The sequence below is a fragment of the Odocoileus virginianus genome, chromosome 9, assembly GCF_023699985.2.
Source record: "Odocoileus virginianus isolate 20LAN1187 ecotype Illinois chromosome 9, Ovbor_1.2, whole genome shotgun sequence".
NCBI classification, from domain to species: Eukaryota; Metazoa; Chordata; class Mammalia; order Artiodactyla; family Cervidae; genus Odocoileus; species Odocoileus virginianus.
The window spans coordinates 9,570,851-9,596,099 of record NC_069682.1 but is presented as its reverse complement, the minus strand read 5'-3'; the positions used below and the strand labels follow the sequence as shown (position 1 = coordinate 9,596,099).

At 47.4% G+C, this 25,249-nt stretch overlaps 1 protein-coding gene across 2 annotated transcripts in view; it reads right to left on the bottom strand.

Moving 5' to 3' along the window:
• Positions 1–25,124, bottom strand: part of FBH1 (F-box DNA helicase 1) — a 37,033-nt gene extending 11,909 nt beyond the window's left edge. Inside the window, exons 1-13 of one of the 2 annotated variants that reach the window (XM_070471921.1) lie at positions 24,943–25,124; positions 14,977–15,132; positions 14,066–14,667; positions 10,778–10,908; positions 10,537–10,672; positions 8,343–8,533; positions 7,825–7,917; positions 7,050–7,144; positions 6,169–6,337; positions 5,312–5,534; positions 4,478–4,565; positions 4,312–4,398; positions 3,356–3,492 (exon numbers count right to left, since the gene is read on the bottom strand). In XM_070471921.1, the coding sequence (XP_070328022.1) occupies positions 3,356–3,492; positions 4,312–4,398; positions 4,478–4,565; positions 5,312–5,534; positions 6,169–6,337; positions 7,050–7,144; positions 7,825–7,917; positions 8,343–8,533; positions 10,537–10,672; positions 10,778–10,908; positions 14,066–14,667; positions 14,977–15,132; position 24,943 (2,109 nt within the window). In that variant the 5' untranslated portion in view covers positions 24,944–25,124. The other variant, XM_070471922.1, reaches the window with a different exon arrangement.
• Between the last annotated feature and the right edge of the window lie 125 nt (positions 25,125–25,249).

Sequence of the window (25,249 nt, the reverse complement as noted above, 5' to 3'; positions counted from 1 at the left end):
CATAGTTCTTCAGGTACTCTAGCAGATTCAATCCCTTGAATCTATTTGTGACTTCCACTGTATAATTGTAAAGGATTTGATTTAGGTCATACCTGAATGGCCTAGTGGTTTTCCCTACTCTGTTTAAGTCTGAATTTTGCAATATGAGTTCATGATCTGAGCCACAGTCAGTTCCCAGTCTTATTTTTGCTGAGAGCTTCTCCATCTTTGCCTGCAAAGAATACAATCAATCTGATTTTGGTATTGACCATCTGGTCATGTCCATGTGTAGAGTTGTCTCTTATGCTGTTGGGAAGAGGGTGTTAGCTATGACTGGTGCATTCTCCTGGCAAAACTCTGTTCCTCTTTGCCCTGCTTCATTTTGTACTCAAGGCAAACTTTCTGGTACTCCAGGTATCTTTTGACTTCTTACCTTTGCATTACTATCCCCAATGATGAGGCTTCCCTCAAAGTTCGGTTGGTAAAGAATCTGCCTGCAATGCAGGTGACCCGGTTTGATTCCTGAATCGGGAAGATCCGCTAGAGAAGGGATAGCCCACGCCAGTATTCCTGGGCTTCCCTAGTGGCTCAGCTGGTAAAGAATCTGCCTGCAATGCGGGAGACCAAGATTAGATCCCTGGGTTGGGAAGATTCCCTGGAGAAGGGAAAGGCTACCCACTCCAGTATTCTGGCCTGGATAATTCCATGGATTGTATATTCCATGGGGTCACAAAGACTCGGACACGAGTGAGTGACTTTTACTCACCCCTATGATAAAAAGGCGTGTTCTAGAAGGTCTTGTAGGTCTTCACAGAACTGGTCAACTTTAGCTTCTCTGGCATTAGGGGTTGGAGCAGAGACTTGGATTACTGTGATACTGAATGGTTTGCCTTGGAAACGAAGAGAGCTCATTCTGTCGTTTTTCAGACTGTACCCAAGTACTGCATTTCAGACTCTTTTGTTGACCAAGAGGGCTACTCCCTTTCTTTTAAGGGCTTCTTGCCCATGGTAGTAGATATAATGGTCATCTGAATTAAATTTGCCCATTCTGGACCATTTTAGTTCACCGATTCCTAAAATGTCGATGTTTTCTCTTGCCATCTCCTGTTTAACCGCTTCCAATTTACCTTGATTCATGGACCTAATGCTCCAAGTTCCTGTGCATATTGCTCTTTACGGTGTCGGAGTTTACTTCCACCACCAGACACACCAGAAGCTGGGCGCTGTTCCCACTCGGGCTCCGTGTCCGCAGTCCTCCTGGAGCCACTTCTGCGCCCCTCTCCAGCAGCACACCGGGCACCTACCGGCCTGGGGAGCTCATCTTTCGGGGTCCTATCTTTCCACCTTTTCACACTGCTCATGGGGTTCTCCACTCCACCATCTTGATGTTTCCTGTTCTAAGTGAGCCATCCTCAAATTATCAAGATCCACAAGTCCATACTGATACAAACAAATACATGAATGAATAAATAAACTGAAGAGAAGACACAGTATCTCCTTCACAGAAGAATTCCAAACAATCTATGTGGCTATTTCAACTCTTGGTCTTAACTGAGGGCTGCGAGCCGTGACTTCCTTTCGGGGCACACAGTGTGGAAAGGGGAGACGGAGGTGGGGGTGGGGGGTCACTTCACGGTAGAGTCACCTGCCACACCCCAGCTCAGCCATGCCAAGACAACGTCATCAGCTGTAAATCATGTTGATGGTATGGACCCAAGTATCAGTGTAACCACCAGACAAATGTCAGCAGAGGCGCATGTGACAAGACGCCTAGCTGGTGCCCTTCAAGGTCAGCAGGCCCGAGGCAAGCCTGAGGAACCAGAGCACGGGCAGCAGGAGCCTGGAAGACCCGACAATTAAAGGCAGCAGGGTCACCTGAGTGAGATTCTGGAACAGGGAAAGGACATTTGGTAAGAACCAGGGAATCTGAATAAACTGTGGAGTTCAGTTGATAATAATGTGCCCACACTGACTCGTTAACTGTGGCAAACTCATCATCTGAGTACTGGAGGACGCTGAGTGCAGCGTGTTTAAGAACTGTCTGTGCTGTCTTCTCGACTTTTATTCCAAATCTGAAACTAAAAATGTCCATTAAAAAAAAATTCCTCTGCGCTGACGTCATCCTAGATCGCTAGAGCAAACAATAAGAGAAAGGCTGGGGGACAGGGTCACAGACTGGGCTCCCAGGCTCTCCACTGTGAGCAGAACTCACGGTGCGGACGACGTCCGTGTGTGTCGCCACCGCTCATGTTCTCTAACTGGGAGCTTCCCAAAAGCAGTGATTCCCACAGATCTCCGCCTCAGGACTTCCTCGTACTTCAGAAAACTAGCGAGGACCCAGGGAAGCTTGTATTTAGGTGAGTTTTATCTATCCACAATTACCACATTAGTAATTTTAGTTTATTTAAACATTAACAACAATAATCTCGTTACATGATAACACAAAGTACATATAACTGTAGTCTCCCCCCACCCAAAAAAATTTAGAGACAAGAGCGGCACTGCTTTTACATTTTAGCAAATGTCTTTAGTTTCCAGCTTAAGAGAGAAGAGCTGATTCTCGGGGCTCTGTGGGTGTCCAGCCTGGTGTGACGGCTTCACACAGCCGTGTGCTGAAAACAGTGGAGTATTTAAAAGCCTTTCCGGGCAATCAAGGCTCCAGGGGTTGCCGTGCTCCTGCTGGAAACTAGTTTTTCAAAGTCTGGATTTCACTTGAAAACAAGACTTTTTTTTGGCAATGAACATGTGTTAGCTATTCCCCTTGAAGACGTGGCTTGTCGCATTCATTCTTGAGAAAATGCCAAATCCCCAAGTCTGAACAACCACAGTTGGGTCTGTCGACTGTTCATTCAAGTACAAATGGAAGCAGCAGCCGGTGGAGCTCACAACACAGTCACAGAAGTGCCCCTGGTGAGAGAGCAGCTGGCACACAGCAGGGGCAGGAGGATGTCCCTCTACTTCCCACTTCCGCACATGGACTGCTGGAGAGATGGGCTCAGGGTTTGCAGGACAGAAACTTTCTTTCCTCTGTTATCAGGGATGCTCTTAGTGAGCGCCTTGCGTTGAAGAATACAGAGACAACAAGGGCGGGCTGGAGCTGAGGCCATGGCTCACTACCACCTCTGCATCATCAGTGCAAATGTCAACACGGCGCAAAAGGCAAGTGACTATTTTGAAAACCGTTCTGATTCTGCAGACCCCCAAGAACCACGGAGAGCCCCTACTTAGAGGTGTGGATCTGCTGCACACTGTGAGCTCAGACAAAACCTTGCACAGGCAGCACTGGAAAACCGGGGTGGGGAGCCCCACACAGGCTTGTGTGTATATTGTGTGCATGTACGCGCATCTGGGCGCTGGGAAGCAGAGACAGTCTTACCTGTGTGAGATAGAAGACATGCGTGTGAGGGACCGTGAAGAGAGCATTGACGGCGCCGCGGAAGGTGTAGATCTGCTGGTGGGGGTCTCCCACAAAGATCTTCCCACAGGGCTGAGACAGAACGATGTTCATGATGGCTGCAATCCAAAGGGGCAAGTAAGCGCTCTGACACAAGGCCCACTCACACAGCAAAAAGAAACCAAATGGGAGACAGGAAAAGGACAAGAACACCTGCACACTGGATGGCAGGGTATCCTTCCCTGCAGGGTACATGCACACAGTCCAAGGAAACAATTTTCATTCATGTATTTATTTCTGGACATGCTGTGAGGCATGTGAGATCTTAGTTCCCGACTAGGGACTGAATCCGCGTCCCCTAGTGGAAGTACAGTGTCCTAACCATGAACCATCCACAAGTCCCAAAGAAACAAGCTTATAACAGACAAATGGTTTCTAATCCTATGAATGCAGATTATTTTTACTCCTGAATATGTGATTGTGTCTAAGAAATCATAAAGGCAAATATAAAATGACGCCAATTATCCTCTTTAATATAATAACTTGGGGCCTAAAGATGACCTACCAAGTCACACTATTTTCTATCAGCCACTAGGAAAAAAAATACATTGTTCACTCTGAATTGACTACCTTTTCCCTTCAGCATGAGTCTTTGTTCTAATAATGTGATGACCTAGGCTCAGCCAATATTTTAAGAATAACCCAAGCAAATATTTAGAGGAAAATAAGTCTCCTCTGGGTGGAGGTGGGGGCAGAGATGTGGGGGACTGTTGAAAGCTGGAGTCAAAGAGTAAAGGATTTCAAAGTGACTAAGCATCAGACACCCCTCCTCCTACTATAGATAAGAACCACAGACTCACTGCACACACGTCCTCTGACACATGCGTGATGCAGTTTCTATGTGTTTGAGAGTACTGGTGTCCTGAATGCTTTATTACCTGGGGTGCAGTCCTGGGCCTCGTCCACAAAGATGGCGTCAAAAGAGGCCAGCAGGGGCTTGCTAAGCTGCCAGAGTTTCAAGTAGCCTAGAAGGGGCAAAAGAGTCAGAACATGGGATGAGGTGGGTCCACGTGCGGTCAGGGGTCAGGACAGGGCCATGTATACCATCGTGCGTCATATGGTAAGCCTCTTCCTTGCACTCGCCCAGCTTCCGCATGTTGTCCCAAAGCCGGCTTGCTTCGAGGACTCCGTTCTAGAAAGCAAGTGACATGGTGACGCTGAAGTCAGGGCCCAGGAATAAGGGGTTCACGCGCACGTGCAGGGGTCAGAGCAAAGGCTCTATCACATGGTGAGTGGCGCCCCATCCCTGACCTACCCCGGCTGCATGAGGGCCTCATGACATCATCAGGTGCCCAGACGGCAAGCAGCCGGGGGCTGGACCACACCCAGCAGCAGAGCATCTCTCAGGGAGCACAGCATCCAATCAATCAGGAGAGGCTGGATGATTCCTCTAAATTTATAACCCACAATGACTATAATTCATAAGAAGAGTGGCCAGGGACTTCCCTAGCAGTCTGGAGATGAGGGCTCTGTGCTTCCACTACACGGGGCACATGCTAGATCCCTGGTCAGGGAACGAGGATCCCACATGCTGTGCAGTGGGAGTGAGAAAAAAAAGTGGCCAATGATTGAAAAGAATTGATAAAAATTAGAAGAGAGATACTTTATCCTTAGATCCTAGGATGAGCAGACCCCATGCTGAGCTCTGATAACCCTGGCAGGAGCCCTGTCAATGCAGTGCAGGCCAGGCTGAGGATCAGGGCAGAGGACCACACTTCACAGAAGACCCTGGACACCCTGCTGCCACACCGCCCTGTGGCCTCCCTCCGCCTCTGCCTCCTGCCAGCAGCTCTGAAGACACCGAAGGCTGGGACAACCCGACCCAGGTCACGCCCTCATCCTCCCAAGCCTTGACTCCAGGGAGACTGAGCTGCTCACCAGCTTTTCGCTCTGTTCAACCATGACTCGTTGCCCCTGGCTGTTCTTGCACCAGATAGGCACATGGTCGATTGTTAGCTCCTCGTCGGCTGAGGCGAAGAAGTTTTCCAGAGTCTTGCACACGAGCTTGGCCCTGATGAAGCCGCCCTTCCCTTCAGTGAGGACGGAGTTGACCATGAAGGGGGTTAACTTGAAGAGATTCAGTTTCTTTTTCAACTGGTACCTGCAACGCACGTCCCGAGGGCACAGGGTCAGCCTTCCTGGCCACACAGGATTTGTGTTCCCCCGGGCCTCGCCCCCTTCTCTTCAAATGACACCACCAGGTTGTGGGCAGTGGCTCCTTCAGGTGAGGAAACAAGCTGAGGGGCTGAATGAGGTTCTTGTAGGACCAGAAGGAGCTCCTCTAGGCTTTCAGAATTCAGATCTAATAACCGAGGAGACAAAGGGGCTCACAGCAGACACCACTCTTTCATGGTGTGGACCCAACTCCAGGAGGCCCTGGGGGGACTATGAACCTCCCTACAGCCTTCTCATCCCATGGGGCGCGGCTCAGAGGCCCTGGAGCCTGGGTCTAGCACCCCTCAGCCCCATCCTCTCTCCTGGCGCTTCCGAGCAAAACCTGAACTGATCAACCAGGCTGGTGGTGCCTGGAACTTCAGACATGTCATCTGACCTGTGCCTCAACTTCAGAGACATGAGCATGCCTCCCTCAGTTAACAATGTATCTCTGTGGGGTAAAAGTATAAATCACTAAATCTTTCCTTATATTCCTTGCCCGTAAACGGAGATAAGGCACTATGTTTTCCCCTGTCACTGGTGCGCTGACTGCAATGTGAAAGTGGCACTGTGATGCTCACTTGCGCCCGATGTGACCATAGGCCATGGAGTGGAAGGTCTTGCAGATGACGTTGCTGGGGAAGACGAGCTCCGCCTGCTTGGCGATACTCTTGTTGAAAGTCACGTATAGAAACCTGCTCTGAGACCACTTCTCAGCGTACTTGACCAGTGTGGAGGTCTTCCCGGTGCCTGGAGACGCCAAGAGGAACGGAGGTCACCCTCTGACCAGGAAGAACTGCTCCAACGGCACTGTAATCAGAATCTTCCCATGCTTATCTTGCCACCGGCCCGGGACCCGACAGTGGCAAGTTCTCCAGTACAGATGAGAACTAAAAGCCATGCAGTGAAGGGATTAGCAGAGTTGAGAAAGAGCCACTGGGTTGGGGTCGCAGCCCCAGCTGCTCCAGCGAGGGGCCCACTGACTTCCTTGAGCTTCAGTCTGCTCCTCAACCGTGTGCACGGAACACACAGGGAGAAAAAGCAGTACGAGGAAGGGTCAGGCAAAAAGTGACCAGCTAGCACAATTAGCTGACCGAGGCAGAACACTGCACCACACCTCTGGGGATGCAGGTTAGAATTAGAAGGTAGAAGCTCTTCTAGGTTCACCCTACAGAAAGCCAGAACTCCTGACATTGTCTGAACAAGACAGCCACCCGTGTATGAGCAGACATGATGACACATAACAGGCTGGATCAGTCCCACAAACTATGGGCCATCTGCCCCCAGGAACTCCAGGGTGGACACTCCCTGGAGTGGTAAGAAAACACAATTATTCCTTGACAACTGTTTTTTAGATGATTTAATTGCAGAAGCGGAGTAACAGATAATGGTAAGATATTTCAGCAGGTAGAGGGAAGGGGCAGGCATCGATGAGAGGCCTTCAGGAACGGCAGCCCCTTACCTGCAAACGCCATTATTTTCACCACCTGGAGAGGCTCCATCTTATGGCTTAGGATCAGCTGCTGTTCATGTGTCAGCTGGATGGTTGTTTTCTTTCTAATCATTACAGAAGAGAAATTAGGAAAAGCGCAAGGAACTGAAAAGATCGGGTGACAGACTACCAAAACCCAAACAGGAAACCAAATGGAATAAGTAAAATTTAATGAGAAAAAAAAAAGAAGGGACTTTCCTGGTGGCGCAGTGGATAAGAATCTAACTGCCAATGCAGAAAACACAAGTTCACTCCCTGGTCCCGGAAGATCCCACATGCCATGGAGCAACTAAACCTATGAGCCACAACTATTAAGCCTGCGCTCTAGAGCTGCAAGTAACAACTACTGAGTCTAAGTGCCTAGAGCCCGTGGTTCCACAACAAGAGAAGTCAGCACAATGAGAAGCCTGCACATCGTAACTAAAGAGTAGATCCTGCTCACTGCAACTAGAGAAAAGCCTGTGCAGCAGTGAAGACCCAACACAGCCAAAAATTTTAAACATAAAATTATTTTAAAAAAAGAATGCTCTCTCCTTTAAGAAAAAGAGAAAAAGGAGAGGGTGGTCCTTTAGAGTGATAAAAACGTTCTAAAACTAGATTATGATGTCAGCTGAACACTCAGTAAATCTACTAAAAATTACTGAATTATACAATTAAAATGGGTGATTTTTATGTAATGTAAACTATAACTCAATAAAGTCCTTAAGAGGACAACACACCACAACACGTCTACAGATGGACGTACCCCGGCCAGACGGACGGTTCCTCTTTGTCTCCTGAGGCCTGAGTACAGGAATTCTCCTGAAGATACAGGCAATAGAAAATGTTGTAGTGAATCCTAACAGGAAGAAAAGAGATTAGAGATTTTCAAATTCAGTCACAACCTGTATCTTATTTTTCCTCAGACTCCTAACCGTTGCTAAAAAGAAAACATGTACCATTATTTTACCAAAAAAAAAAAAAGAGAGAGAGAGAGAGAGAGAAGCAAAGGGCTTAAATATACCAAGAGCTGAGGTGTATTCAGCTGCACTGTTGGAGGTAAGTAGCAGTGCAGGTAAATCCCTGGAGAGCACGTTCTGGGAGAGAGGCCTGGCTGCAGGGGCCAGAGGAGAGACTGGCACGTGCCCTCTGGGGAACAGGACGCAGCCGCGAGCGTGCACGCGGCCCCGGGACGGTGCGAGACCGAACGGCGCCTCCTGTCCCCGGAGCGCGCTCCGGCCTCTCGGAGAAGCCGGGGCATGGGGCCCGCCCGGGGCCCATTACCGGTTGCTGATGCTGATCCCCTTCTCCCGCATGGCGTAGAGCAGCACAGCGATGCAGTACAGGGTCTCGGTGACGTCTGGCACCGTCACGGTGGAGCTGGGCCGCCGCAGGCAGAAGAGCAGCTGCTGGATGTCGCTGACGCTGCTGGACAGGAGGACGATGGCCGCCACCAAGGCCCACACGTTGACGCCCTGAGAAGGGAGGCGGAGAGGGTGAGAGAAGAGACCCGAAACATAGTCGGTGAGAAGCACACGGGACGACAATGAGGAAAGTCAGGCTCAGGGTGCATGTGTCTCCTACAGACCCTCTGCAAGGAGGCCAACTTCCCAAAGGACACTTGGGAAACAACGGGAACGTCTCCTCTTACCCTGGATTCTTTCCTTCTCGTCACTTTTGGATCTGACTTCTTTTATTAGGGACTTTATAAATGTTATAAATAACATGTTATAAATAAGACCCTGCACGGAGGTTATCCACACCCTCCCCACTCAGGTCAGTGTGAGCTCTCAGGTCCAGACACTCAAGTCCACAAGCTCACTTATGTGCCAAAAAGGGCAGGTAAAAAGAAAACAGCAGTCTTTACAGAGAAATCAAGGCTGACAATTCAATGGCATGAAAATGTTAATTTACTACTGGCCTTCCCTGGTGGCTCAGTGGTAAGGAATCCACTTGCCAATGCAGGAGACACGGGTCTGATCCCTGATCCAGAAAGATCCCATATGCCGCGGAGCAGCTAAGCCTGTGTGCCTCAATTGCTGAGCCTCTGCTCTGGAGCCTGTGAGCAGCAACTATTTAAGCCCACTCGCCAGAGAGCCTGTGTGCCACAAGAGAAGTCACTGGAATGAGAGGGCTGAGCATCACAACTGGAGAGTAGTCCCCGCTTGCTGCAACTAAAGAAAAGCCCGTCAGTAATGAAGACCCAGCACAGCCTAAAAAAATAAAATTTTAAAAAAGAAATGCTAGTTTACTACTTACTTTACATTACGATTATTTAATAACTTATTAATGGAACTTCCCTGGTGGTCCAGTGGCTAAGACTCTGCACTCCCAATGGCAGAGGCCTGGGGTTGGTTCCTGATCAGGGAACCAGATCGTCATGACACAGCTAAGAGTTCACAAACCACAACTAAAGATCCCACATATTGCAACTAAGACCCCGTGCAGCCAAATAAATTTAGAAAGCCTTTAAAAAAAAGATAAGTAGACTTTTAAAAAACATTTATTAAATACTAAGTTTAATAAATAGCAAATAAATTATTGCAAGTGTATGATTAGGGACACAGTATGCTCCATTTATTAATGTCTGAGAAAACATTCACTAACATGGAAATATAAAAAAGAGTCAGATAACCACTATTCTTAACTCCTTGCAAGTCTCCCTGTTAAAAATACATCCACAAAAGGAAAGTTCTGCACATTTCTCACTATAACTGTCTTGTGAAACAAACCTCACTCCACTATCGATAGCCACTTCACTAAAGGCAGAGAAATGCACAGGGCTAGATTTCCAACCCTCCACTGGTGCAGAATGAGGCTAGGGTTGCACGCGGTTTCCAAGAGAACATTTAAGAAGAACACTTGATCTAGATGACAATTCCAGAAGATGGATTCAGGACACTCAGGACTATTCCCAGCATCTCATTAACTCACCATATGTCAGTACAAAGCCCATCATTTCTCCGGGCTTCCCTTGTGGCTCAGCTGGTAAAGAATCCAACTGCAATGCATGAGATCTGGGTTCAATCCCTAGGTTGGGAAGACGCCCTGGAGAAGGGAAAGGCTACTCCAATACTCTGGCCTGGAGAATTCCATGGACTGTGTAGTCCATGGGGTCGCAAAGAGTCGGACCCGACTGAGCAACTTTCACTTTCAGAAAACAACAAGTTGTCACCAATACAATGGGCTGGCTTATAAAGAAACTCTTACAAAGTGTTTGGAGGCTAGGTGACCATCCTCTGTTGAAACTGCTCAACAGAACAGAAAACTGGATGAAATGCTTTTAAAAATTCCTTCCAAATTAAATAATCTGTGGCCATTTATTTCTCTATGGAACCAATGACAAAGATTAGAGATTTACGGAAAAAATTTAAAATAAATCTAAAACAACCTTCAGCCACACCTGACCACCAAGACATTTTCTTCCAAAGAGGAAAGGCGACGCCTCCCCAGCCCTCCCCACAGCCTCTTCACGTACAGCAGGGGCAGCATAGAGGTCAGGGAGGTGTTGGCGCACGCAGGCCTCTGCCTCGGGGAGGAGGAGGTGATCCCTCAGACTCCACAACGCCTGTCCAGGGTCCACACTCGGGGAGCACTTCGTGGTGGCTGTGTAGCTGTTAAGACATTCACAGCAGTGTCCGTGGGAAAATGATCCATTAAGTGCTGATCTCTCAGAAAGGATTTCAGAAACCACTTCCTCCCACAGGACGGTGACTTACCGGATGAGGTTCAGCACGCACAGGTCCGACTCCTTCTCTATGCCGTAGCTCGACAGGATGCCATCCACCTTGCTGACGGCTTGCTCTTCATTCATCAGGTATCGGTGATACAGCTTTTTCCAAGGAATGAACTAGATAGTTTAAGAAATCCAAAACGACATGCAGGCAATGGCTGTTAGAGAGCAGACCAGGCTACAGACATTGCTTAGAAAACAACTATAGCTCACAGCTCAAAAGCTGGACAAAAGGGCAGAAACATTACACAAATTCTAGTTGAAAACGAGGAGAAGGTGAGTCTCAGTTTCTTGGTTCCAACACCAACTTGTTACAGAATCTGGGGAGAGCTAGAGCTTCAGCTTTCCTGTCTGAAACAGAGTCTAGTGCCTGTGGAGAGACTAATGACTCAGTTTCATCTAGGACTAAACAACATGAGAGCTGCAGCTGTACTAATATTAAACAGACTTTCAGTCAAAAATTTTAGAACAAAGAAGATTATATGAGGATAAAAGGGTCAATTCACCAAAGAGATATAGTAATTATAAATACATATGTACCAAATATCAAAGTCCTAAATCTAGGAAGCACATATGGACAGAGCTAAAGAGAGAAACAGACAACAGGAGACTTTGATGCTCCACTTTCAAGAATGGATAGCACAAACACCACTAGTCCAATTGAACCTAACTGACACATAAAGAACAGTCCACCCAGCAACAGACACAATCTTCTCAAGTACACATAGAACATTTTCCAGGATAGGTCATGTATGAGGCCAGGAAATAAGTCTTAATCCATTTTAAAAGACTGAAATTATAGAAGGCATGTTTTTCAGTCAGTACAGCCTAAAACTAGAAATTAGTAGCAGAAAGAAAACTGGAAAACCCACAAATATGAGAAAATTAAACAACACATTTTTAAAGCAACCAATGGGTCAAAAAGGAAATCACAAAGAAATTAGAAAACACTCTAAGACAAATAAAAACACAGGTACCAAAATGTATGGGATGAAATGCCAGCAATGCTGAGTTAAGTTTATAGCTATAAAAATTACATTAAAAAAGAAAGATCACAAATCAACAACCTAAATTTACACCTAAACAAACTAAATCCAAAACTAGCAGAAGGAAGGAAATACAAGAGACTATAGAGGAGAAATAAATGAAATAAAGATTAGAAAAATAGCGGGGGGGAATCAATAAAACTAATAAGAGTTTTTTTAAAAAGATCAACAAAATTGACAACCATAAGATACATTATGGAAAAAAGGGAAGATTTAAATAACCAAAATCAGAAATGAAGGAGGAATGTTACAACTGATGTCACAGAAATAAGAAGGGCTATAAGAGTACTTCAAATAATTGCAGGTCAGCCAACCAGATACTCTAGAAGAAATGAATAAATCCCTAGGAACACACAACCTACCAAGACCGAATTATGGAGAAACAGAAACCCTTAACAGATCAATAATGAGCCCTCCAGGCTCCTCCATCCATGGGATTTTCCAGGCAAGAATACTGGACTGCATTGCCATTTCCTGGTCCAGGGGAATCTTCCCGACCCAGGGATTGAACCTGGGTCTCCTGCATTGCAGACCAGCTTTTTACCATCTGAGCCACCAGGGAAGCCCAATGAGTAAGGAGACTGGATCAGTAATCAAGTCTCCCAAAAAGGAAGCATCCAGGACCAGATTGCTTCACTGAAAAATTCTACTGAACATTTAAAGAAGTAGTATCAATCCCCCTCAAATTCTTCAAAATAACTGAAGAGGAGGAAGCACTCCAGACTTATTCTGAGGCCAGCATAGCTTTATACCAAAGGTAGACAAAGATACCACAAGAAATAAAAAGAAAATGAGAGCTGTGACAAGGTCCCTGAAAGTAACACCATCATGTCACTGCTGGTGATGATAAAAAGAGCATTGTTCTAACATTTCAAGACATAAGAATAAGCTGGGATATCTTCCCAAAATCTTCTCAAGCAGAATGGCAGGAACCCTCACTTATCCCCATTTCCCACCAGAGACCTTAATCAAGTGCCCAGAAATACTAACCCCCAAAAAAGTTCACAACTAAAAACAGATATTTGTCTGAAAGTAGGAGACAAGACCCCCAAGCAAAATATGGAGCAAGAGCGATGAGAAATTTCCTCCAAAATCCTTTGGGCTTGGAAGAGAAATGTACTAACTCTTAACATATCCATCTTGCCCTCCATCTCCAAGGTTTTCAACTTCTCACTCGGTAAAGAATCTGCCTGCAATGCGGGAGACCTGGGTTTGATCCCTGGGTTGGGAAGATCCCTTGGAAGAGAGCATGGCAACCCACTCCAGTATCCTTGCCTGGAGAATCCCATGGACAGAGGATCCTGGTGGGTATAGTCCATGGGGTCAAAAAGAGCTGGACGCAACTGAGTGACTAAGTACACACATTTGAAGAATGGGTTAAACTCTCTACCTCTGGCTTATTCCCAACGGCTGGTCTAAAGGACACACTAGCTAAGCAGAACATTCTCCTAGCCCTCAGCCTTCCTGGAGACCTGAACCTGGGAGGTCTAATGACACAACAAAGGGAAGCACAGGCTGTGGGCTAACGGTACCAGAAAATCCTTTCTGAGAGCATGGGTTGCCCCTGTGTCATTCTCAGAGGGTATTCCTGTGACAACATGAAACACTCATTTAGCAATCACCTCCTATTAATATATGTAAACTATTGTGAGACACAGTGGAACACAGAGTGGAGAATGCACAAACAGGACAATGAGCCCTCCAGCAATGCTCTAATGTTAAATGGAGGAGGAAGGCTCTCTAAGATCATAGCAGAACATCACAGGCTTGAACAGAGGTATAAATCGCTATAATAGTGTAAGGAAGAGACAGAGAGAGGGTGACTTCCGAGGGATGGAAGAGAAAAGAGGAGTTACTTGGAGTGCAGCCTGGAAGAGGTGAGATGTCAACAGAGATATGAGGGACTCTTTGGGCTGCTCGGCTGTGGGGTACAGATTAGATCAACACAAGGGAAGTACCACACAGTCCACAGCTGGGAGCAGCACACCATGTGCTGTGGACAGAATACCAGGGTGGACTGGAGAAAAGTCAGCGGTGAGCCTGGAATAAATAATAAGGTGGGACACACACGGACGGTCTCAGGTGCCTCCAGGGGTTGGGATTTGATTCTAGAGGACAACGGACACTAACATTTCTGAAGAAACGCCACCGTCAGGAGGACGCGTTAAGCGAGGCGAGTCCGTGAAGACTTAGAGCAAACATCAGAGAACGAAGAGCACGTTCCATACCAGCGGGTCACGGATGACCTCCCTCCAGAGGTGGCACACCAAGCTCAGGCTCCAGTAGAGGTCTTCCATGGGCAGGAAAGCAAAGATGTGCCTCAGGACCTCGCTGGGCAGGCTGCAGATGTGGCTCGGGGGCTCCTGGCTGGGCAAGGTCCCAAGGAGCCCGTAGTGAGAGTCGGGCACGGGGTCCAGGCCAATGTCCTCCACCTCCTGGCTGGGTTCTTCAGGCTGCATGCTGAGCTGCCCCACCCCGACCTCTGCTTCCGGCCTGGCTTCCCTGGGCTGTATGCACGATGGGGACGAGTGACGCCATGGGGTCTTCTTGGACACCCCATCCCACGGACTGGTCCCTGGGGCTGGATTCCTCTCGTCCTCTAAAGACCGAGACCGCTTCCTTGCAGGCAAAGCGGACCCTGACGAGTGCAGCCTGGCTTCTCCGTCTCCCCCCGGAGGCAGGGCACAGGGGCTTCCTGCCGCGAAGATCATTTCATCCTCTGAGTCCTTAGAGCTGTCCTGGCCCACAGAATTGCTTTTGGCCATGTCATTGGTGCACCGCTGCTGGCCAGCGAGGAAGAAGTCAAGGCTGTATCTCAGGCATCCTCGACCTAGACAGAGAACCCACAAAGAACACACGAGAAATGAGGAATGACTGATGACCCTTCGCTGACCTGAATGAGACAAACTAATTTTCAATTATCTATTTTAATACGGGAAAGAGACAAGGATGTATTTATTGGTCTACTGATTACACATAAAGCTTAATACAAGAAATATCTATATCAGGTTCTATCATATGGTCAGACTATTGCAACAGGACTGTAAGATCACAGTAACAACATTTACAAATGCTAAGATACTCAAAGGCCACATACACTATAGATTCTGAAACGCAAGGTATTTGGGGGAAGACATACCCCTGGTTCCTCTTTTGGTTCTGGGTCTAGGATAGAGACCATGGTTCGGATCTCTGCTTGTCCATATTTGACCAAAGGACTGGGATGCAGCCAAGTGACTCTGAGCGAGATGTTGGCACTCAATGGCTGTAAGATGCTTCCGCTTAAATGGTCTCACTGTTTTGTACCAAAGGGCAGAAGAAATGGGACTCTTGTTAGTTGTCACAAATTCTACAAGCTAGTCAGCAAATTAAACTTAGTTTTTAGGAATACAGGGACTGTGGACCACCTGAGCCAGCCCTTTCCATCTTCTCTACTTTCCCATCAATTTTCAGTCATCTCATAGTTTCTTAGCAGCTCTTCCTCTAGAATCCTAAAATAACCTTCTTTTTCACCTATCATGCTTTCTAGAAGCCCTGATCATGAAATGCTCATCTGAGAAGTGGCCATTATTGCCCAAATGGAGATCTGTCATCTTTTGCCGACTTCACTCAGGCCCTTTATATTCCCACATTAACCATAAATAATTAAGAGCTGGCTGTAGCTTTTTAAAAATAAACTCACACATTTATCCCCTGAATATACCAGCTTCCCCAAATCGCAGAAGCAGAAGGCACTAAGGAGACAGTCACTGTAGGTTCCCCAAGGAGCAGCTCACCCTTGTGCACCTCCGCCCACCCCCGGGTGCACCCCCGACCCCCCGAGCACCTCAACGCTCGGCACTAGTTTAAGAGGATGGCAGCAAGGCCCCCAAGAGAAAAAGACTGTTGAGACCACTCTTCAGCATCTTCATGGGAGGAAGTTTCATATTCCCCCTCAGCAACACAGCAGCAACTGTGCCCAGATTTCTCTCTTAGGAGTACTGACATATTTATATGAGGCATTTTCTGCCAGGTAATTCTTTTCCATATTTAGCTGATGCTCTTCCTGTTTCTGCATATTATTGCATTTATGATCTAACCCCTCCAATGTCATTAAATACAATAGCTACACTACTGTAAAACAAAAGTTACATTAAAAAAAAAAAAGGTGAGAGAGAGGAAAAGAACACATGCAAGAGAATTAAAGTGACCCTTTACAGATGGCCAACAGAAATCACTTCCTGCCAGTACCACACTTTCACAGGTCCTAAAAATATTCTAGAGTAAACTGTAATATCATGTTAGAATTTCACTCAACATTTCCTGTAACCCTGAAAATATCTAAAACCAAGGCACTAATATGTGTATCTGGTATAATTTATATTATTAATCAATAACCCACCCCCCTCAGTCCATAGCTTCTTCAGAAACGATGCTTCAAAATTTCAATTTATTTTTTGAAGGTTTAACAGAAGTTTTTAAAAAACTTCATGGATATTTCAAGACTTTTAGAAAATTATTTCTCCACACAAAAACAGCTCTACAAGGCCCTCTGAGTATGCTAGAGAGACTTTTTAACTGCCTGAATTCAGAGTTAAAATGCCGCTGGAGGACCCCAGTCACTTAGCTTCTTGAAGGCTCAGGAGCGCTATAATGATTAAATGAGAAAACACACCCCAAAAGATTTGTCAAACTATAAAGCCCGACACAAATTTACCCATCTGCTTATTCTCTTGAACAAAGCTTAGATGTGATTGCATAAAACATTGAAATAACTCTCAAATTATAAAGACAGTACCTAATGGCAAGACATGAAGTATGTCAGCAGTCCAGTTACAGCCTGTTCTGTATTACTGAAAACACCTTCTACAAATCCAAGTCATATGTTTTAATCTCTATTATGATCAGAAAATATCCCTTCCACTGTAATGGTTTTATAAATTTCATTATTTTGTTGTGGAACATATTCCTCTACACTAAAAACCAAGTCTTATTCATACTCACAGGGGAAAGGGAAAAAAAGTTCAGTTATTCTATAATAAAAAAATAAAGAATAAATTTAAAGTTTTCTATATTGAAAAAAAATAAGCTTAAAGTCTGATTATTCTCTTTTAAAAAGTAAGACATGAAAGTTTACCTCTCCTGCTCAGAATCTTTCATGTCACTAAGCTGATCAACCACAGATCAACACTAACATGACCCGTGGCTGGATGAATCTGAGGCTACGGGACTCGGAGGTCCCTGTCCATAGGGTAGACTCTTAGGGACCTGAGCTCTCTGGAATTCTGGTGCCATGGAGGGTCCTGGAAGGAATCCCCTGCAGGTACCTTGGGAAGACTACACTGACGAACCCTGGCCCCTAGTTCAGGTGCTCCAAACTCACTCAGTTCAACTACAGGAGCAGCTGCAGAATTCCAGCCAATAAACCCACCAACCCTTTAGATCCCAGATATGTGACTCATCTCGGCTTTCTCCTCCAACATGCCCAACTGTTTCAGAGCTGGCAAATCCAATGTCCAGAATTAGAACTGGAGACAGCTGAGGAAAGCTACCAATAGTCGGGAGAATGTCTTATTTAAAGAAGGTGAAGGTCTATAGGTAAACTGGCCTGGAGAGAAAGTTTTCAAAGATAAAATCAAAAAGGAGTAAGATTACCAACGTCAATCCCTCAAATTCACATGACCCAGGGCCTTGGTGCCAGCACAGACCTGCATGAGTATTCTGCTTCCAGCCTTCGGGTACAGCCCAGAGCATTCCTGCATGAAGCCATCACTGGCGCAGAGGTGCCCAGGCGGGGCTGTCTGGCCTCTAGGCAGCAGCAGTGCTGCCTGCCCTGTCCATCTGGAATGGTCCCCATGGCCCTGACCGTGCACCTGGGAGGCAGAGGTGGCGCTTTCACTGCTGACTTCCTTCTCTGACTTCAGTGAGAGATCAGAAACCAAGACCGTTTTTCCTGCTTCTCGGGTCTCTGTGCTTCACTGTGTGGGAGCCAGGGCCCCTGCCACCGTCTTGGGAGTTAGCAAGGCGTCTAAGTCAGAGGCCGTGTGATGCGCTCAGATCTGGAGCGGGGAGGCCTCCTCCACGCGATCACTCACAGTCGACTCACAACGAGGATCCTGAGGAGCTGACACTCGGAGTTCACACCACAATCACGCGGTCCCAACCAGACAGATGGAAGCACCTAGCGATACCCACAGGGAGGCTGACACAGCCCATCAGCTCAGAATTACACGTGGACCATGCCATGATGAGCTTCTTAAAAGATGCTATGTTTTAACAGCATCAGTGTTCTTGTGAAATTATTTAAAATTACTATAGTAAAATTCTAACCAGCTTCTAGCCTTGTTAATATATTTTTAAATCAGCAGCTTAAACCTAACTTTATCAAAATAAGGATGCTCAAATGCTACCCCTTCCTCCCCTGGGTCCCCAGACCTCGTGAGGTCCCCTCCTCCAAACAGCAGGTGTTCTCTGCAAGGCTCTCCAAGGGCACTTACTAGAAGATGCTCGTGATTCTTCAGGAAGCAGCTAAAGTGCACCGTGATGAACGTGCACTGTTAAGAGGGATGGAAGGACATGACACTTGCTGGTGGGCTTTCCAAACTCTGCGAGGCCCCAGAAGGGTCCAGCAGAATCTTCTCTAGGCGGCAGTGGGCACTTATGCCTCTAGAGCTGACCACAGTGTCATATCCCTTATGTCATGACAGAAAACCACTGGGAAAACAGGAAAACCATTTCTCAAACAAGATTTTGCCCATCCCATGCTGCTTTTCCTGTGATGGCTCTCTTACAGTGAGACGCCTCATAGATCCTCCATTGCTGAGGCCCTATTTCTAGGGTCACCCCCACCACCACCCCACCCTGCTTGGCAGACCACTGGCACTGCAGGTGTGGGTCCCAGTCCTTGTGTCTGACTCCCAAGTGGTGAGTACCTGGAGCCCTCTGCCAATCACCGTATTCTTCACCCTGATGACTGTCATCACCCCACGGCCCCCTCAGGTCAAGCGCACAGCGGAAGACTAGATTCTCCTCAGCCCTCTGGAATGATCATTACTATACTGATCATCACTAAACCTGTACAAGACACCCCCAGCCCTGAGAAGGCAGGGAACACGCCCCCTCGACTTCATCCTCAAAGCACTCAGCTTGACACTCTGCAAATCTGAGCTACTCCAACGCTGACTGAACAAGAAGTGCATGCTCAGATGCCTCAATTCTGCTGGAATCTGCCTGGCTTCATTTTCTCATCTTCCCAATTGCAAGACATTTTATAAGACAAGTTGCCCAAAGCGGAACAGGGTGCTCCCCGTTTCGCGGTGAAGATGGCCCGTCCCCTCCCTCCTCGGCACTCGGCTGGTCCACGCCTCCCCGTTGTGCCGGGAGCTGGGGCCCCAGGGAACATGCGTGGAGGAATGTGCACCTCTCCCAAGCCCGGCCCGTAAAGCCTATCCTGCCCCTTCCTCCGCGCTCTAGTCCCGTCCAGGGAACAGGAAGGTGACCCCAGGGAAACCTGGAGGCCACACATTCAAAAAGGAAGACCCTCCAACAGCCTGGGTCCTTGGATTACTGCTTTAAAGAGCACCAGTACTTACCGGTGGCTCAGTTGGTAAAGAATCTGCCTACAATGCACAAGACCTAAGCTCGATCCCTGGGTTGGGAAGATTCCCTGGAGAAGGAAATGGCAACCCACTCCAGTACTCTTGCCTGGGAAATCCCACAGACAGAGAAGCCTAGTGGACTACAGGCCATGGGGTTGCAAAGAGTCAGATTTGACTTAGGGACTAAACCACCAGAGTCCACCCCCACAACACTCACACACACACACACACCCCCTACAGTCACCTGAAACTGCTACAGGACAGAGAAACAAGCTGGAGTCCTGAGGTCACTGTGTGTTTGGATCTGTTTGTTATTGAGGTCATGCCCACCCTAACCATTCCAGGGTCACCTGAAATTGACACCAAGTCACTTTTTTGCATTCCTAACCTTCATTAATCAGAATTTATATCAAACAGGCCTCCAAGATGTGCAGGTTACAGACCTAAATGGACATGCTGAAGATAATAAGTGCCTACAACTCCTGGAGAAAAAGATTATTAAATAAAAATGTGAAAAAGGAAAATCAAGGTAACTCTCTGGCACAGGGGCCTGATGAGAGCGACAGCTCCTAACAAGAGGTGCACTGGGAGGTTTCACCAATCAAGAGAAACCCAACCTCATCCCGTTCGCTGCCACAAGCCTCTTGCCCTTCTCAGAGAGGCTCCGTGCAGGTCGAGTAGACACCCTCTTGTTTCTGGCGAGACAGAGGAGGTGCGCTGCGGCAGGCCCGTTGTTACCAGGAGTTGTGTACTTCACAGGTCAAATGGGCCCTGGGAGATCTAAAAGCCCAATCTCAGCAGCGTGGATGGTGGTGGTCCCCAACCTCAGTAAGACAGAAAGTATTCATTCAACGCGGGCAAGGCTGTGCAGCAGTGAAGCCACCCTGTATGTGTCTGAGACATGTGCGACGATGACCTGAACAACTATGTATTTAACACGAGTTGTCCACATACAGACTGGTGTTATTACTATAATATGTTTAACACGTTCCCTGATAGCTCAGTTGGTAAAGAATCTGCCTACAATGCAGGAGACCCCAGTTCATTCCTGGGTCAGGAAGATCCACTGGAGAAGGGATAAGCTACCCACTCCAGAATTCTTGGGCTTGCCTTGTGGCTCAGGGATAAAGAATACATCTGCAATATGGGAGATGTGGGTTCAGTCCCTGGGTTGGGAAGATCCCCTGGAGAAGGGAAAGGCTACCCCCTCCAGTATTCTGGCCTGGAGAATACCATGGACTGTATAGTCCATGGGGTCGCAAAGAGTCAGACACGACTTGCACTTTCAAACCACTGTATAGGTGTGTATCAACATGTCTTCTGCCCCTAGATGAAAGCTTTACAGTCAGGTGGGAGGGAGGAGAAAGGCACCTAACACCCACTGCTCCATAAAATATTAATGAAATGAATGAATGAATGAAATGAACAAATGTATCAACTACGGCACTGCCCTCTGGAGAAGCTCAGGTTGTCTTCTTCGGTTTTGATATCCTACACTATCTCAGTGCGCCAATGAGCTTCATAGCTTTTGAAGTTCTTTCACAAATTCTCATCTGACTTCTGCACAACCCTGTGATTGCGCCATGATGAAACTGGGGCTCAGGGAAAACTTGCCTGAAGTCACAACAGTTGTAGATGATACAACTTAGGCCTTCCGACTCCTCGAGTCCAGAGTTCTCTCCATGGAAGGTAACAGTCTCAGGATTTCCCTGGTGGTCCAGTGGTTAAGACTCCGTGCTTGCTTCCACTACAGGGGACGCAGGGTTGATCCCTGGTCGGGGAACTAAGATCCCATATGCCGTGTGGCCAAAAAACAAAAAAAGGAAGACAGTATTCTCCTTTTCAAATCCACCAGAAAGATTCAAAGCAGCTTCTAAAAACCTCAGGTTTAAATTCTCTGTCCCTTTCTTAGAAACCACTGTGCAACATCATAACCAAAGATCCAACTTCCAGTACTTAGAAAACCTAAGTGTAAGGAGAGTGGAAGTGTTAATTGTTCAGTCGTGTCTGACTCACTGCGACCCCAAGGACTGGAGCCCACCAGGCTCTTCTGCCCACTGAATTCTTGAATCAAAAATACTGGAGTGTGTAGCCATGCCCTCTTCCAGGAGATCCTTCTGACCCAGGGATCGAACCTGGGTCTCCTGCATTACAGGCAGATTCTTGACAGTCTGAGCCACCAGGGAAAGCGTAAACATGATACCACTAAATACTATATACTCAAAACGGAAAAAGCTCTCAATATTTTTTAGTTCATTGGAAATTTGAGCTGTACAAGAAGCAAACGTGCTAGCTCCTCCAAGGACTTGCTCTCAGTGTAGAGCCAGGTCCCTGCTTCCCTACAAACCCAAAGGCCCACACTCACAGGTCCCCACTTAGGTTCTCTGATGCCTACAAATATCTGCTCGTCTCGTGGAACAGCAACCACTTAATACAGCAAGTGAGGGTAGAGAGAGCTTTTTTTCCTACGTGTGTTTCAAGAATGGAGGAAGAAAAGAAAAACAAGAAAATGATCATGATGTACAGACTAGACTGTATTTCTACAGATTTGAAAGGCTTTTTCTACTGTCAATTCATCCCACAACCACGTGTAAGTATCTATGATGCCCCAGATTCATAACAAACACCTCGAGGGCTTCCTCTCTTGGCATCTCTGGGGTCACATGCTATTTGAGACACTGCAGATTTAAAAATGAATGATTTCACCTGTCCATAAGGTAGCTCTCAAAACACACACAAATTACTATACATAAGACACAACAGGTGCTACACAAATGCACTTATGAAATGCTATGGGAGTAAAGAAAAGTGACCAATTAGGAATGATTAAGAGGCTTTATGAAGATATCAGCCTCGCAAGATGAGCAGGATCCAGGAACACACAGCAGTGGTGTGAAGTCGGGTTTCCTCACACCAAGAGAGGCTCACAAGGATGAAAAAGGAATTTGGAAACACAGAGTACAAAGGTCCTCAAGTATAATGCTAATGAACTTGGACTTTATCTTAGAGGGAGTCAGAGAATTATCTCACTTTTCTAAGTGGGGGGTCAATGCCTGGTCAAATTTACACCTCTGAAGGCAGGCAGAGGCTGAGTAAACATGCAGATTGTCACGGAAACAAGGCAGAAAGTCATCTTACTAACAGAGGCAAGAGGTGGTCAAGGACTGAGGGCAGCAGTGGCAAAAACAGGGAGAAGGGGAAAGTGAAGACCAAAACTGGACAGGAGAGATCAGAAGAGAAAACACAACACAGGTAACTGACATTTCTAGCCAGATCTCAGTGGTAACATCATTAACCACGCTGAGGAGTAAAGAAGAAATCATATTTACATTTTAAACACTTCTTCCAGGAGTCAAGGGAGAATGAAAGCTTTCCGTTTTGAAAATGCTTGTTTTGTTTTCAAATTATCTGTCGAGTGCCAGGTTAAGCTCCAGGAGGTACTTTGAAATAGGAAACCAGCCTCAAAACATCTGTAAATGACAGCTGGAGACGTAAGATTCGAGGTGCTTTGGTGAGATGCTCTAAGAGCAGACGATTCCACAGACTGATGAAGACAGAATTCACAATCTTTAAATAAAATCAGCTTAGGAAGGACAGAGGGGGACAATAAGCAGAGAGAGAGGATGACAACAAATCTGAAATTAGAACTCTAAGTCCATGAACAAGAGTCTAGTGCTCACACACTCAAAGGCCACAAAATCTGTCAACCAGAATGCAATGGAACCACGAAAAAAAAAAAGAGAGGAAAGGGAAAGAGGATAGCCAAGTAGCAACGATGCCAAGGCAAGCCACGGGAGAAATGAACTACTACAGGGCACACCACAAATTCCACACACCTACACAAAAGGGACCAGCAGACAAACGGGGAAACCAGTTAGACCCCAGAACATCCCCTTCCGCAAGCATATTGTCAAGATCTGTCCCCTGAACAGCAAGCTTTCACTCTACAGAATCTCAGGCGCTGTGAATAGATCCACATACACTGTCCTCTAGTTGTTGAAAGGGGGATACAGGCCAAAATCAGTTCCTAAAGAAGACAGAAGGGGGGCTTCTCTGGTGGTCCGGTGGCTGAGACACCACACTCCCAATGCAGAGGCTGGGTTCGATCCCTGGTCAGGGCACTAGATCATGCATGCCACAACAAAGACATGGTGCAGCCAAATTAATAAATAAAATACTCTTAAAAAAAAAAAAAAAAAGGGACACAGGAGGAGGAGAATTGCCTGTGAGACACCAGTTAAATAACCAATCATCTGAATTTAAAATATTCTGTCCCATACTGCAAATACGTGTTTTGTTTTTCAAAGCAAGGAAACTGGAGGCTTAACCCAAGAAAAGGTGGAAAGTGAAGTGAAAGTTGCTCAGCCCTGTCCTGCTCTTTGCGACCCCATGGACTATACATACAGTCCATGGAATTCTCCAAGCCAGAATAATGGAGTGGGTAGCCTTTCCCTTCTCCAGGGAGTCAACTGGTAATAAGGATTGGGCGGGGGCGGGTGAGCAGCAAAAAGTGTGTGGAGCTACCAGATATCGCAACTTCCACTAGCACCAATACCAACGGCTGCAGTGAGAACAACGCCTGGCATTTCCTAAAACTTTGTGAACCTTAAAGAACTTTCATGCCTTCCTTTTTTGTTTGCAGTGATGAGACAGAAGGGAACAATAACTTTGGTAAAAGTGATACTGGACCTGATTCTGTCTCCAAGGGCTATTCTTACCACTCAGTTAATCAAATTCAATCCGCTCATGAGCAAAATGAGCTTGCTTTCACGTCAGAGATCTTTTTTCATTTTATCTTCCTTATTTGAACAGATTGCCAGGCACGAGCATGGCGGCTACCATCCTTCCTTCCAGAGATCTTTATCCTCCCGTGGGAAAATCCCTAACTTCTTCAGGCCTCAATTTCCCCACCTGCCATGAGGCCTTACAGGCTTGTTTGCGGATGAGGTAACTAACGTAAAGTATTTTGTAAACCACAGTGCAATACAAGATGTAAAGTATAACGATTTCCAGGCCTGAAAAGCAGAGCTGCTCCCATTTCCCCTCGGAAGGAACAGAAAACACCAGGAGGGTTAAACGACGAGCACCTCGGAAGACCAGGTAGAGAAGTCAACACCGACCCTCACGTCCGCCACCACCCCGCACAGCTTGCTCAGAACTCAAGACTCTGCACCAGCTCCAGGCCCTCCCACATTACCCCAGTTTTCCCAATATTCAGGTTACGGGGAGGGCAACTGCAAATACAAGAAGCAAAAGGATGCCACAAAATGACTCGCCCAAGGTCAAAACAGATGAGCAGCAGGAAAGGAAATGATGGCTGCCCACGGCCGAGGCCACGTTCCGGCGACGTCCACATCACCGACGGCGCCCCGGCCTGCAGCGCTCTCATCGGCCCTGGCCCCAGCCCGCGCTCCACCATCCCCGCGGACCGTACCTCGCAGAGACCAGACCCGCTAAAGACCCCAGAGACTCAGCCTCCACGCGACCGGGCCCGTCCGCGCCCCCACCACGCCGGCGGCCTCACGCACTATGGCGATTCGCATCCGGGCTCGCGCCGCCGCCGCCGCCGCCTCAGGTCCCGGGCCACCCGGGCTCCCGGTCGCGGCTTCCCAAGGGCAGTGCGAGCCCCTGCAGGCCGTGGACTTCCTCCACCAGTTCCGCCGCCGCCGCAGGGCCGCGAAGAACCCGCTGCCGACGCTGACGGAATGCATCCCCGGCCAATTGAAGCACTCAAGAGGAAGGGCGCACTTGACGGACTGCTGCGGCGGCCAGTCGGGACGCTCAACCACTCTACTGCTAGCAGGCCCCTCCCCGTCTGCGCTTCCGCCAGGGCGG